This window comes from Dermacentor albipictus, chromosome 1, assembly GCF_038994185.2.
Source record: "Dermacentor albipictus isolate Rhodes 1998 colony chromosome 1, USDA_Dalb.pri_finalv2, whole genome shotgun sequence".
In the NCBI taxonomy this organism is placed as follows: Eukaryota; Metazoa; Arthropoda; class Arachnida; order Ixodida; family Ixodidae; genus Dermacentor; species Dermacentor albipictus.
In genome coordinates this window covers 334,500,283-334,516,598 of record NC_091821.1, presented here as the reverse complement: position 1 = coordinate 334,516,598, position 16,316 = coordinate 334,500,283, and the positions used below count along the sequence as shown (strand labels likewise).

At 45.2% G+C, this 16,316-nt stretch overlaps 1 protein-coding gene across 2 annotated transcripts in view; it reads right to left on the bottom strand.

The window, feature by feature from the left end:
- The window catches only part of LOC135915055 (ELL-associated factor 2-like), a 141,967-nt gene that overhangs the window by 9,354 nt on the left and 116,297 nt on the right, over positions 1 to 16,316 (bottom strand). For both annotated transcript variants that reach the window (XM_065448037.2, XM_065448038.2), the window contains exons 5-6: positions 14,615 to 14,791; positions 11,131 to 11,205 (exon numbers count right to left, since the gene is read on the bottom strand). In XM_065448037.2, coding sequence (XP_065304109.1) covers positions 11,131 to 11,205; positions 14,615 to 14,791 — 252 coding nt within the window. The remainder of the gene's footprint in view (positions 1 to 11,130; positions 11,206 to 14,614; positions 14,792 to 16,316) is intronic.

Sequence of the window (16,316 nt, the reverse complement as noted above, 5' to 3'; positions counted from 1 at the left end):
TTCTTGCATGGTAACCTACAAGTTATTTTTTAAAATTTACTTTGATTCAGACTTAGCTTCACACTTAATATTTGGCTATGCAGTGATATCATTGTTTGTATTCAGCCCTTATCATATCACCTGAGCTAATCAGATGCCCGAATTTCTCTAAAAATTACATCAGGTGAGCAACCCTGGTTGTGGTTATTATCACAACTAGCACAGCAGACTTGAATCAAGGCGGGCACATATGAGTTCCTTGAAAGCATGCTATAGTGCAAGTATAATGTGGCTGAAATGTGAAGCGTACAATAATTTGACACAGCCGTCTCCATACTATGCCAGAAGCAGTGTTTCCAGCATTAAGATGATCACCTACACCACATTTATTTTGTTTACTGGCAATATCTACTTCAAGAAATGTATAAAAAGCTAGAGGTACAGTAAACTCAGTTAAATCAAAGCCATTTGTTCTCAAACCTCCAGTTGTCGCGAGCCTTGCAATGTAATGGCAACAACATTCAGGGATCCCCACGAATACATGTAATTTCTCAATGCCAGCATGGATAGAAATGTGCCATATCAACATCATAATAAATTAAAAAGCACATTAGATTTAAACAACAGTTTCGTTTGAACTATAGTCGGATACAACTTTAGAAAAAAGGGGGCGTTTACTCCTCTGAGGCGGAGGCACACGAGCATCCACCAATGGGCGCGCGCTCTGGACAAACGTCATGAGCCAGACGGCCGGTGAGCCCGCCGACGGAGAAGATGGCTGCCCGCACTTCGAACTGGGCGAGGTCGTGTCAGCTGTGTGCTTCAGCCCCTCGTCAGAGTGAATTCCAGAACTGTTTGTGATGGTCTATCATGCCGGAAATATCACTGCGAGCTTACGATGCGCCATTTGTGCCGCCTGCATTTATTCTGAGCCGTGATCCGGCGAAGGAACATTGCGGCAAGCATCGCTGGCGCTGCGCTACGCTTTGCCTGTAAACAGAATGCCGTGGTGACCACTGCAAACACACATTCTGCGTGCTTGTTCCACGTTGTTTTATTTCGCTCCCGAGTGAAGTTACGGCGAGAAAGTTTTCCAAAGACTGGTGCCTACGGTAGCGGCGGGTGTGTTCGTATACTGTGTCGCTGCGTTTTTCGTCAGACGGGGTGAAGCGATGGGGCAAAACCATTCTCAGGAGAAATCAGAAAAGTGCGTGCAACAGAAACTATTTGCAGAAGAAGCCTTCAACGCAAATGTTTGTCGCCGTTAACTTAGCGTGAACTATAATAGAGAGATTTAGCTTTTCCGGTATTCCGGTGAAACGCAGGCGGACGGGGCGCGTTGGGGCGGAGGCGTAAACGTGAGCAGTCAAGCGGTCTGCATGGTGCAGCCACCTGATGACGCAATGCTCAAACAGACAGAAACACTTAATATTGCATTAACCGAGCGTATTCTTCTTCACTGCTGGTGTAAATTTTCGGCACTGGCATAATCGTGTTGCTGCCCCAACCGCCTGCGTTTTACCGGAATACCGGACAAGCTAAACCTCTCTACTGTCAGCAGTGGGATAGACGAGCGTCTAGCGACGGTGTTCGAGCGTTGTGTAGCACCGTCGATTGATTGCTGTCCACCAGTTCTCATTGCATGCGCAAGCTGTAGAATGCGTGCTGTGAAATTGTGAAAACACAAAACCAAAAAATATAAATTTTATGCTATTTAAAACCAAGAGTATTTATTTAAGACGATGAATGAAGCATTTTTGCACCTTCCTGCCTCAACCATATTCTCGCCACAGGTTTGTAATGGTTGCGATAAATGCATTGTTTTACATAAGTACTTTTTCAATAGCAACTGTTTCATTTTAAGCTTGAGAAACGAGTAGTAGATACGCTGCGTACAAGTGAACAAGCGGAAAACCGTTGCAAAGCTGCTCTTTCTACTTTTGTCACTTGCAATGAAGCTAAAAAGCAGACGACGGGCAGCGTTGTGAAAGGCCCGGGGTTATTTTTCTGCCGCTATCCGGCGTGTGCTGTAGCACATGAGAGCTTTAATAAACCAGTCATCAAAATGCAAAAGTATTTAGTTATACCAAGAATTTCAGGAGCACGATGTTTTGAGTGGGACTATTTTGGTCGCGGAGGTCATCGGCTGTCGCGCTTTGGTCATCTGGGCGGGGCCTCCCCTTTTTTCTAAAGTTGTATCCGACTATAGTTCGTTTGTTATTACTATAGTGTAAGGCCTAAATTTACAAAGATGACAAGAAGGAGGCAAAACAACACAGGGCTGTCGACACATGACAGCGATGTGTCATACTGCCTCCTCCTTGTCCTGTTTAGTAAATTTACCAGCTGCATGCTACAGTAAACATTATGCTTCAAACTGTACAAGTTAAACTTCAGACACCCTATAACGTGCTCAAAGTATACAATCAACAGCAGAAGCATTGTTCTATGGTGGAAATTAAGTGCAGATGTCATGTGCTGAAGAAGTGCTCACTTTCAGTTACACATCAGTGCTGCTTCTTGTTTTCAATTAGATCTGAATTGATATTGTTATAGGGGTGTTGAGAGTATAGAAAGACTATATTTACAATATATATACAGGCTCAGTCAGAGTAGTTAAGATGGCTGACCACCAACAACACGCAGCAGCCAGCGTCTCAGCTCCCCTTCTTCGTCCTCTTTCTTCTTTCATCCTTCCGTAACAGGACCCCCGGGTGGCAAAGTGCCGTCTTGGCGCATGGTAGGCAAAGAATTGCGAGCGAAGTATGGCTTCAGCTGCGAAACGTGCACAATGTCAACAGGTGTCCGACTTGAGGATGCAGCAAAATGCAGCGGTGAAATCTCATAATTTACATTGTTAAGTTGGCGTAGGACTTCATAAGGCCCTGTGTAGCGAGAGAGAAGCTTCTGGGAGAGGCCAACCCGACGACATGGTTACCATAGGAGCACCCAAGCACCTGGTGCGAGCTTAACATCGCGATGGCAGTGGTTGCAATGCTGTTTTTGTATATGCTGCGAGGCTACTAAATGAGATTGAGCGACTTGACGTGCCATGTGAGCGCGATCGATGACTTCATGAGCGTACTCAGTTGCAACACGCGGCACAGAAGGGAGGATGGTGTCAAACGGCAACGTGGGGTCTCGACCATACAAGAGCTAAAAAGGTGAATATCCTGTGGTGTCATGTCGGGACGAGTTATACGCCGTCACATAAGCTAGCGTGGCATCCCAGTCGAAGTGATCGTTGGAGACGTACATCGACAGCACCTCTGCGATTGTTTGGTTGAGACATTCCGTAAGACCGTTCGTTTGTGGGTGGTAGGCGGTGGACAGCTTGTGCTCAGTGGCACAAGAGCGGAGGACGTCGTCGACAACTCGAGATAAGAACGAGCGGCCACGTTCTGTAAGTAACTGTTGAGGTGCACCGTGGTGGAGAATGACGTCATGCAGGAGGAAATCGGCGACATCTGTTGAGCAACTATTCGGCAACGCCTTTGTTATCGCGTAGCGTGTCGCGTAATCAGTAGCGACGGCGATCAACTTATTCCCTCTAGTCATCATCGGAAAAGGGCCAAGCAGGTGAAGGCCTGCGCGAAAGAACAGTTCAGAGGGAACTTCAATTGAATGGAGTTGTCCAACAGGTGCCAGGGAAGGTTTCTTCCGGCGCTGACACAATTTGCAAGTTTTGACATGCTGTAGTTACACGAATGTAAGTCTACTCGAATGTAAGTCGACCCCTCCATATCGCATGACAGGAAAAAGAAAAGGAAAGAGCATAACCTAGCGCATTCGATAACGAAAATTTAGTAGCTGACATGGTCACTGGATTACTCATCTTCACTAGTGCTGCCATCGTCATCCCTGCTACGGTCCCACAATGCGTCGTCGTCCGTCGAAATTCCACATTTGGCAAACGACCGCACCACGGCATCTCGTGGAACAGCAGCCCACGCCAAATGCACCCAACCACACGCAGCTGTTGGGGAGGCTCTTTTGACAGGTCCGGTTGGCGTAAGTTTGTGGCCGTCTTCTGCCGCCAGCCACTCGTTGTATGCACGATGGAGCAGGTCCTTAAAAAGGCGAAAATCCAGGCTTGTTTCATGACCATGTCGCACTTCACTGGCAGGGACCGATCACGCATTTCAGCGACGTACCGTAAAAACCGGAATATAGGTCGAACTTTTTTTCAAAAAACCATCGCGAAAAGTCGACCCTCGACTTATATACCGGACATTGGCGGAACAACTACGGAAGTCTTGCAACAATGGGTGGATGAAGTAAACAGCCGCCTTCGCCATTGCCATCATCAGCAGCGCGGCATAGAGAAAGATGAGCGCGGCGTTGGTTCTTTATTCTATGGCGTGGCGACATTGTGGCACCAGCATTGTGCGTTTCCACTGTCGCAAAGTTATATTAATTAAAGGCTGCATTTTCATTTTGTATCAAAATGAGCGGAAGCCGACGTCAATTCACCGTCGCCTTCAAGAAAAAGGCGATTGAGTACGCGGAAGCCCACGGCAACCTGGCAGCACAGCGCGAACTTGGAGCATCCGAAAATAGGATTCAGTAGTGGCGGAGGTAAAAGCAACGTATTACAACTTGCAGCAACCAAAAGAAAACGTCATTTCGTGGCCGGATTGCAGCGGACTGCAGAACTGGAAGGCAAGGTTGCGGAGTCCGTCCGAGAGCTGCCTGTAAGATCGCTGCCTGTTGTCGAATGCATTCGTTTGAAAGCAGTAGAGATCGCACATGCCTATGGACTGGACATCCGACTCGTCATTCAACTCTGTTCAAACGTGTTGCTCTGATTCGGAGTAGCGCTTGCGGACTTCGTGCCCTTCTGTGTACTGTACACCAGACGAATTTTTAACAGTATCGCGCGACCGTCGACCCGCGTGTTTGTCAGCACCTTTTATCATCACGGCACGGAGCGGCGAAATAGCGAAAGTAAGGGCATGTGTACACATGCACGTATCTTGTTTGTTTCGCTGCTCAGCGCCGTTAATACGGTGTTGACAAGCACGCGGGTCGATGGTTGCGCGATGCCGCTAAAAACATGGCCAGGTGCGCATGCGAGCAGCATTTAAATAAATACTGTCACCATTGTGCAACCCGCTGAGTCGCATTTGTTTATAGTTAAGGGTGTCATGTCTTTCGGTACTTTTGCCACTGAAAAAAGATTTTTTTCATTTTTAGAATTCGTTAGTTGGGGGATCGACCTATATTCCGGTCCGACCTATAGTCCGGTTTTTACGGTACGCCACAAGCTTGGCCTACAGCTCCGGAAAGTGTCCAGACTTTGCCACGTGGGAAATTCCTCACATGCCGTCACAGTTGAAAATTTTGCTTCACTGCAGTTTACACTCTCGCACCACCTGTTCAGAAACATCGAGCTTGCGGCCCGCTGCACAATGATTTGTTTCTTCGATGTAAAAGATGGCAGCCCTCTTTAACGCTGTTGTGAACGAGTGCCGAATGATTAGAGGGCCTGGAGCATTCACGATGACTGAGGAAGCATGGAAGTAGCACGTAGCCGGCAGTCAAGTCGAACGTGCCAAACCAATGCCTTTGGACAAACTATAGAGAAAAACCCGTGAGCAGTGTCTGCTCTTCCATGAGCTACCGATACTCCCTGTAAGCGCCGTTCTGAGGATGCCACTGGGAATGGAACAGCGGCGCTTCCATCAACTAATGACATTTCCCCATGAGTGTTGTGTGCACTGTAAAACTCTCAAAGATGTTGAAAAACCCTTCTGAAAAGCAAACAAACACGCAGGCTAGCGAAAAGCTATGGGTAGGGCTGTACAGCAAGCATAAAACTGTAACCACGTTGTAGCTCCTGTTGGTCTCGCCTTTTTGGCAATACCATGCCTTGGTTTCGATTGTAAGTCGACCACCCCACTTCATATTTAAAAAAAAAAAAGGGGTCGACATACAATTGTGTAAATACGGTAACGACGCACAGAGTGGTAGAGACATGACCAGAAGAACCGGCATCGTATGCGGTCGTGTGTACGCAAAACTCCAAGGTGTTTTGCCGCCGGTGCATCGTGAAGTTGTTTGAGAACGACGGATTGCAGATGATGAGGAAGGACAAGGAGCAACTCAGGGCCATCAGGGTTGATATTGCAGCTGTTGAGGATGCGGTCATGCACCACGAACATGCGGCACGTGCCGTCGGTGCGGCCAGATTGCACTCCAGCGATGATGGACTGTAAGGATGCGTCGTGTTGTTGTTCAGCGCGCATATCGGTCATGTCAGTGAAAGCCATCATGCAAGTCACCAGATCATGCGCAATAGGATCGGTAGGATCCATAGGGTGACGCGAGAGGCAGTCAGCGTCCTTGTGGAGGCGTCCAGTCTTGTAATGGACACTAAATGAAAATTCCTGGAGCCACAAAGCCCAGCGACCAAGCTGTCCAGTCAGATCCCGAAGGGATTACAGCCAGCAGAGTGCGTGATGGTCTGTGACGACCGAAAACATGCGGCTGTACAAATATGGCCGGAACTTGGCCACAGCCCAAACTAAAGCCAAGCACTCCCGCTCGGGGATGGAGTGATTTCTCTTGGCAGGTGACAGCAGGCGGCTGGTGTAAGCTATCATGCACTCGGTATCATTCTTTTGTTTGGCGAGAACAGTGCCGATGCCATGGCCACTTGCGTCAGCGTGGACTTCGGTTGGTGCAGATGGATCAAAGTCGGCAAGTATGGGAGGGGTGGTCAGAAACCCGATGAGAGCGGCGAACGCGTGAGCCTGCTCCGGGCCCCGTGATAATGGCATTTTCTTCTTTAGCAGATCTGTCAAAGGTCGAGCAACGTCGGCGAAGTTTTTGACGAAACGACGAAAGTAAGAACACTGGCCGACGAAGCAGCGCACATCAGAAGCAGAATGTGACACAGGGAAACTGCGTACGACGCGAACTTTTTCCAGACCTGGTTGGACACCAGATGCGTCAACGAGGTGTCCCAACACGGCAATCTAACGGCCCAAAGGCGCCGCCCGAAGTGACACTTCGTGAAGTTCAGTTGAAGGCTGGCTTTTTGGAAGACCACAAGAACTGTAGCGAGTCGGGTAAGGTGGCTGCCGAACGTGGGAGAAAAAATAATAATGTCGTCAAGGTAACAAAGACAGGTGGTCCATTTGTAGCCTCGCAGAAGAGAGTCCATCATACGTTCAAATGCCGCTGGAGCGTTGCATAGACCAAAGGGCATGACTCTGAGCTGACATAAGTCATCCGGCGTGATGAAGGCCGTCTTCTCGCAGTCCATTTCATCAACTGAAATCTGCCAGTAGCCAGATCGAAAATCTATGGAGGAGAAGTATTTAGCTCCATGCAAGCAGTCAAAGGTGTCATCGATGCGTGGTAGTGGGTAGACGTCTTTTCTCGTGATCTTGTTTAAGTGGCGATAATCGACACAAAAATGCCAGGTACCATCTTTCTTTTTCACAAGGACGATAAGCGAAGCCCAAGGGCTGGCTGATGGTTCGATGACGCTTTTGCAGAGCATTTTGTCCACTTCTGATTGGATGACTCGTCGTTCAGCATGCGATACATGATAGAGACGCCGATGAATAGGATTCTTGTCTCCAGTGTTTATACGGTGGTGAACAACAGATGTTTGGCCTAAAAGCCGGTGCCCAAAATCAAAGATGTCACTGTACGATTCAAGCAGGTGACGTATGTCCGTGGCCTGTGCAGAGGTGAGGTCAGGTGCAATAATTTTCGGGAAGTCATCCATTAAGGAACCAAATCTGCGAGCTGCAATTGGTGCCAATAAGCCACTCTCGGCATTCAGACTCTCAATGTCAAATTCAGAACCACTAGAAACGTTGGCCAAGAACATACCGGCCAGAATCACTTGATGGCACAGGCTAACATTTAGAAGTGGTAGAACGACATTGTTATTAGTAACCATGACCAATATATGCGGAACAGCAACTTTCCGGTTCAAAAGCGCGTCGATGATGGGGCGAAGCACATATTCACCGTCAGGAACCTGTGGCTGAGCGGTCAAAGTGACTTAAGTAACTGCCTCGGCTGACAGATGCACATCATGAAGAGAGCACAAGTGTGGTGGGGCAGTGCTTGGAGCATCGGCGAGTTGAGGGAGTTCCAACTGAAGAACGCCAGTCGTGCAGTCGATGAGAGAAGAATGAGCGGATAAAAAGTCCAATCCAAGGATAATGTCGTGAGGGCAGTTGTCGATCACAGCAAAGAGAACAGAAGTAGGGTGGCCGGCTATAGCTAAATGCGCAGTACACATCCCAAGAACAACCAGCACGCTGCCATCGGCCACACGAAGCACTCGTGCAGCTGCTGGGGTGAGGACCTTCCTTAAATGTCTACGCAGGCTAGCACTCATCACAGATATGTGGGCTACAGTGTCGATGAGTGCTTGGATAAGTACGCCGTCTATTTTAACATCTATTACACTTCCCCTTGTGGGCACAGAGAGAGGATTTGCTATGGTAGTAGGCAATGCAGCACCACCTCCAAGGGCTGCATTTCTTAGTTATCTGAAAGAGTGCGGCCAAACACCACAGGGGGCGAAAGGCGACGTGGCTGCGGCGAACGAGAAGACAGACAGCCTGTTTGTAGTGAACGAGACTGGTGTTCGTGTGGCGATGGTGAGCGACTGTACCATGTGTTCCTAACAGAGTTGTTGGCACTGTTAGACTCGGCAGTGGGCAGAACGTTGCGGGCATTTGCATCAAAACGGCTCAGGTTGGTCGGCGCGCGAGGTGTTGAGGGCCACGAGATGCGACAGTATCGGGCGACATGACCAATGTGGCGACAGGTGAAGCAGATCGGCTGGTCGTCCACAGTTCTTCACTCAGTCGGTTTGCGATAACGTGGAGAGAAGCTTCGGGGTGGAGCGAAAATAGTAGAAGGGCGTTCGTTAGCTCTGGGATTGGCTACAGTACATACAGAATGTAAACCAATGTTTTCAAGTTCTTGGTTAATGATGGCTTAGACGAGAGAAATGGAAAAAGTGGTAGCATCAGGGATATGCGAACAGAAAGCTGCGGGCGCCATCGCATCCGGTTCACGTCGAACGATTCGCACCACGTCCTCTGATGGCGATGCATTCTGCTGTGCGGGTTGATCTTCACAGGTCAACGCTGCGGCAGTATTGGAAGTCTGGTGAATGGGTGCAAGACGCGTCGGCTTTTGGCCAGCTAGAATTGTCGGCACTCTTCAATGATAGCATCAACTGTAGAGCAGCTTTTGCACATGAGCAGATTAAAGGCATCGTCAGCAATGCCCTTAAGCATGTGTCCTACCCTCTCAATTTCTGTCATGTCGTGATCCGCTTTACGACAAAGTGCCAGCACATCCTGGATGTACGAGACATAGGACTCCTTGGGGGATTGGGCACGGGAGGCCAGTTCCTGCTTTGCGGCAATTTTACGGCCAACTGGTTTGCCAAACAACTCTGTCAACTTCTGCTTGCATTGGTCCCAGCTGGTTAGCTCCGCATCGTGGTTTTCGTACCACACTTTTGCCGTGCATTTTAGGTAGAACAAGAGGTTAGCTAGCATTAGCGTTGCGTCCCATCTGTTGATTCCACTCACGCATTCATATATAGCCACCCACTTTTCGACATCAGCACCATCGGTCCCGGAGAATGTTCCAGGATCCTCGAGTTGCACAACCTCAACCAAAGGTGACAGCGATGTGGCTGGTGAGGGTGACGTTGGAGGCGGCAACGACGTCGATCCCGTGTGCTCATTGTCATTCATGGTGCGGACGGTGATGTGACGTCCACTGTGGAGCACCGTTTCCAGCTGTGGTACCTCACAGCTCCCACCAACATGTCACGGGGATGTTGCGAGTATAGAGAGACTATATTTACAATATATATACAGGATGAGTCAGAATAGCTAAGATGGTTGACCACCAACAACACGCAGCAGCCAGCGTCTCCAACCTTCTTCGTCCTCTCCCTTCTTTCATCCTTCCGTAACAATATGCAGAATGTGGCTTTACCAATACGTCATTGATAATGCTTCGCCAGATGTGATCCTTGAATTTTTCACTGATATTCCATACACATCACCCTTCTCAACCCGTACATTACCTCCAATTTTCAGTGTGTCGGATCTTCTAAGAAGTCGACTGTAGATGCAGCTAAGTTCCGAGATATCCAGCAAGGTCACTACACCCATGCAGGCAGACATCTTAGTTTATTTTTTTTTTTTACATCCCGACAGTTGACTCACCACCAAGGAAGTAATTTAAGACTATGCTCCAAATTACAATAACAGTAAAGGAAATGTGTACAAACAATAATAACAAAACACGAAAAATAAAATTTTAGTAAATCGTCATCATCATCACCACTGAGTGCTTTATTTCTGAAGATGAAGTGTTTTGGGCTACGACTTGCTGGCTTAAAAGTTCACAACACTGCTCCACGCAATGTGTCTAGGATGCTGACCCATATTCCTGAGGTTGCGGTAGCAACAGGAAAAGCACTCAAAGGGCAACATCTTCGATTCTAGATTCTACTGTCGCACATCCTGGAGAAGACATGGTAAAGGGGTGCATGGTGGTGTTGTTTTACTAACAGTGTGAAAACCTTCTTAGAAAATTAGTAGAACACCCATGCATATCATGCCAAGTTTGTACACAGGTGTCTAAAAACTGGAGCTACACTTGAGATACCTAAGTGGCTACACTTTTAGTGACTGGCATCTATTCTAAGATTGACACACATTCTATTATTATTATTGCTTAGAATTTTAAGAAATCATCAATGATGATTATGCAAGTTAAGATGTCCAACACTGCTTTAAATAATGGCCAGTAAAGATATTAATTTTGCCTTGAATGTTTCACCTTAAACTATTAGAGACAGTCATCGTTAAAACACACCATACATTGAACTTTCAGTTACTTATGCTCAGCTATCTTTACCATTTCCAAACATAAATTTGAATAACAAATGTCGCACATCAACTGCTTGACTTGGATTAGTTCATTGTAGGAGATCTTTAGTCATAGTACTGAGAGTATGTCTCTGAGCACGTGTAGCACACAGCGCTGGTTGAAAGCCCAGTCATGAGAAAAGTAAAGCAGACTTTCATAAGTTTTTCAGTTTTTCATAAGAAAATTGTTGAAGAAAGGAAAAAAAAAAGTACATACTCAGTTGGCTAAACCTGGGCATGCTTGAGAAGGAAGCATTATTGGAGTGCTGGCCATTTGTTCCATTTACAGTGGCTGTAAAAGAAACCAGAAGAAAACAGGTTATAAATTAAACAATGACACAATTGAACATAATGAAAACAAAGAAGAGATTGCAAAGTGATGCATCACATCTTAGCTGCATATACTTCTCTGAAAGTTGGAAGAATGGTGCAGAAATTCTAAAACGCTTGAGCTACTGTACACACATACAGTTTCTATCTTTACCACAAAGACAGCACGTGATAAAGAGTTTAACGCTTTCAAATGAAAGAAGTGTGTTCCTCATCATTTGCTTAATGTCAGTGCATGAAAATTTGGCTCAGGAAGCCTTGTCACATTATCATTTATTGTCCCTTAAGGACCCCTTTCAGGGTATTACATAAGGAGGGGGGGGGGGGGGGGGCAAATGCATTAATAAACACTATGGTCATTATTATACAATGGTTAACTTATTTATACAACGGTAAACAAAACTTAGTATACATGCTAGAAGACAATAGGCGAGAAAAAATAAAAACAAAACAAAAAAATAATGTACATACCGGCAGTATAACAGAGCAATTTTTTTTAAAGGTAGACGTTAGAGTAACAGCCCAGTAGTGGCAGGTTAAGGGTTTAAAAAACATGACAACAGGTGCCTAAATTTATCTGAATCCCTTTCATTTACTATACTATCGGGTGGCGTATTCCACAGTTGAATAGCAGTAGTTAAGAGAGATTTGCTGAAGGCATTAGAGGTGCCATGCAGACGCTGCAGACTCAGGCAGTTAAACAGACGGTGAGAAGTGAGGTTGGGTGGAAGTAGAATAGTGTCTTCTTGTGTCAATGTGGCTTTTTATGGTCAACTGTTGTTTCTGTTGAACTAGGCACTGTTAGGCTTGCATCTGGGATGAACATTTATGTTACATGGCTGAAACTGAAGCAAAGCTTTTCAAATTATCACTTGGACAATGAAGGCACTTCTGACAATTTTTCCAGCAGCAAACATGAACAAGCATGCTTGCATGCATTGGTGTCCATTGCTGCAGCTCGCAGTGGTGTTTGGCCCAAGAATCCACCAAGCCCATCGACGAGTAGTACGTCCAGTAGTAGAAATCAAGGGAAAAGGGGTTATTTTACATTATTCACACTGGCTCAAGATACGAAAGCCCACTCCATATAAGAGCATATTAAACGTCCGTGTTCAGATGAGGACACGCCAGCTCCTCACTGCACCAAAAGTCTCTGCTTTAACGAAAGTCTCTGCTGTAATACCGTCGTCTCCCCAAGGTGACTAGACTAGGGAATCTGATGACTGTATCGCAGCCAATCACAATCATAGAATTGGTCGCAATATCCCGCTCATAATATCCCACCATTCTGCTGAACTCTGCTTCTGACGTTGTACCTTCATCCCCGCATATTTAGCAACCTGGGAATCTGAGGTCGAAGCCGTTCCCATGGTAGCATTCGACATTGGCCCTTTTCATCAATTAGTACAGGTTGTCAGGTTCAGGTAGAGGGGTCTTTTGTTGACCCAACAACAGTCGGCGTCAACGCTGCATTGACTTCTGGATAGGCACTGATGAATGGGTAGGGTTGCCTCTTGTTAAACATCTAATGAATTCCCTTGGCCGTGTTGAGATGCAACACCATCTGTGCATTAGCGCCCTAGCACAAAACATTGTTTTTCCTGTGAGTGTGGGTGAGTGAGCATCGTTCAACACAGGATAGTGCCAGCCTGTCTGCATATAGGCTTCATGCCAAGACACGACGACCACGCAGGCTTCAGCCGGCGCTTCCCTTCACCTCTAGGGCGAGAGTGTTCCAGGAGTAAGCCCCCATTAGGGCATAATGGTGTAACTAGAAATGAAACATAACTAGAAATGAAAATACCTAGAGCACTTAAGTTTGTCTAGTTTGACAGTACCTAAACACTTGAAGTGATAGCTTTAAATGCTGCCCTGGAAAGCCTCAGTGAACATACACTTAAATGCCTAACAGAGATAACGTTGAAATGTACATCACTGTACACGTTAGCATCAGACTTAAACACATGGCAAAGATAACACTGGAATGTAAATAATGCATTCCTTATATTGATAAATGTTTTTACTGTGCACGCCATTAGTTCCTGCGTTTTTATCATGCCCTACCTTTGTGCGTATTTTAAACCCTGCCAACTGCTCATGCGCCTAGATTCCGCATATTTGTCAGTATATCTTTGTTTGTAGTTTCTTTTCTTGTTACTGTTGTCATTGTTATCGGTATACTTTTTAGTTCTTGTATCCAGTTTTTTCATATGTATAATGCCAGCCAATATTTTTTTTTTTTTTTTTTTTTTTTTTTCTCTCTTCGTGTTATCCTTTTTCCCGCCCGACCTTGTACTTGCCGCCATACCACATTATCATCGATTCCTCTCCTTTATGTTAACTTGCAAATTTGAGCCAACGTTGTACACCGACAAGTTACTTTGTACTTTCTTTTTTACCCCCCTTACTCAATGCCCTGTAAAGGGGCCTGTAAGGTATGTTCAATAAATAAATAAATAAATAAATCCTGCATGTGCAGTGGACAAAGCGATCATGTCTGGTGGTTTGATGACCACCCAGGGATGCCAGGAGGTTACTTTTTCTACACAACCGTGCGTGTTCTTTCTGAGTAAATAAAAGCTGCCAGTAGTCAGTGCTCCTGCTGTCCTTTCTTTTAAATGTGCCTTCAACTGGGCTCATGGTCTCAGTTTCATATGCTCACTTTCTGCCAGAAATCTGATGTCCATTGAAAGTCTTTGAAGCCAAAATGAGATCAAGTTCAACGATTCATGCAGCAGCTGCAAGCACCAGCTGAACTACTGAACTATCACAGATTCATATTTGCGCTGTGTAAGTATTTATGTATATACTATGACAATTACCCCTTTTTGATCATCAATTTTAGTTCGAACATGACTCACTACTAGAAAAATGACACCATTCATCTAGTTTCCCAGCAATCTACACAATAATCTGTAAAATAGATGAATTTGTAACATGTTCCAATAAAAGTTTTGCAAGAACCCTCATCTGTTCCTGATAAATACAACTTGATATGCAACACATGCAGAAGTGCATGAATTCTGATTGTATGCATAATTAGTTGATTACCTTTGGTGCCAGACATGACATACACTGCGCCTAAATCTACGGTATAAAATTTGGAGCTGGGGCTAGCTGGTGTGATGTGACTAACATGACAACAGCCCATCCAGACAGGGACAAATGATAAGGTAACAAAATCGATGCACATTAAGAGCATACAGACAATGTCAGAGGCCTGTACTGTGTAGTGGGTGCACTTTAAAAAACACTAGGTGGTCAATTAATCTGGAGTCCCCCACTGGGGTGTGCCTCATAATCAGATCATGGTTTTAGCACGTAAAACCGCAGAATTCAGTTCATTTTTAGAAACAATGTCAGAGACCCACCATGAGGACCCCTGGAAGAGTGGGAAGGCTGAGAGGAAGAGTTTTTCTGTGGTGTCGGTGGAGCATCCTCATGTTCAGAGTCACTGGAGTCTGAGCTGGCAGAGCTCTTGCTAGTAGAGTTGCTCGAATCACTAGAGTCCGACAACACGCCCACATCAGGAACTTCTTCTTGGCAGTCTGCACGGCCACAACAAAACATGGAGTCACATCGAGGAAGTTAATTTTAAATGTTTTACTCATTTTTAGGTAGCTGCAACTGCAAAAAACACACTACTATCGAATTTTTGCCATGATCCTCCCACACAATGATATGTCCCACAGGGGTTCGTGTTTAAAGGGCCTTGACACTAGCAGTCACCACAGGGCAAGGCAAGGCAAGAAGATGGATGACAAAGTGCTGTTTCTGTTTAAGTCCGTAATCACATGTAATGCACCATGGCCACCATAATAGTGTGGACATCATGTAATGAAAAATACATGTCGTGGTTCAGCGCAACACCATGCCAAAAATAAATGTGGATCAAATGTATTAGCTAGCAAAATGAACATATAATAAATAAAACAATGTTTTCTAAGAAGCCTTATTTTTTCATACTTAAATAGATAACTTATGAAATGCCCATCTCACATTGAAAATATGTTTTCTATAGCTGCAACTGCTACAGTCAGGCTTATAAATATTTTAGTTAAACATTACTTATATAAAAGATAACACCTCTTAGACATTAAGTTCTGTGGTATTCAATATGTAGTCAGAAGTAAATAATACAGCACAGCAAGTGACTGCATGCTGGTATGCTTTCCACTAAGGGACTAAGGTAAGGAGAGATGGTTCAAGAAAATCATAGATGTTTTGAGTACCTCCGAAAATATAAACATTTAAGTGTGACTTAAAATGTACAGAAAGACAAGTGTTCACACTCTTTCATATGCTTATGCCACTAGAAATGAAAATACCTAGAGCACTTAAGTTTGTCTAGTTTGACAGTACCTAAACACTTGAAGTGATAGCTTTAAATGCTGCCCTGGAAAGCCTCAGTGAACATACACTTAAATGCCTAACAGAGATAACGTTGAAATGTACATCACTGTACACGTTAGCATCAGACTTAAACACATGGCAAAGATAACACTGGAATGTAAATAACAGTGTAACTGGAAGTCAGTCTGAGATAATACGTATCCATTATCTTCAAGTCTTCAGCGGATAACACACAGAGAATTCGCTTATGCTGTCTGTACTATACCAATTATGCTGGTTTCTGACCTATTTGCTAGGTAATATTGAATTACACTCAAAATGACTCATGGACAAAAAGTACCTAACAAAGGCATGCCACCTTTCACATATCAACGGTGATGCAGCAGTGTACACCAATTGCCACAAATGAATACAATAAGTGTTACTGAAAATGTCAAATGTAATAAGCTTACCCAATGCATGGCTGCAAAAATTACAGACATGTAGGTGAACACACAAGTGCTGATATTTTCACAACTCTGGCATCTTTGTACACCAGAACAATATTTTTCAAGGGACAATGAAGTGTCTTTTGTTGTAAAACCAAATGTATATGATAGGGCACCTATAGGAAGTGTGAACCGTACATGTAAACTCATGACATTAGGAAGTGAACCTACCAGATGCAAAAAAATAATAAATAGAAAGAATGGTCTATAATAGCTTTCCTTTGCAGTGACA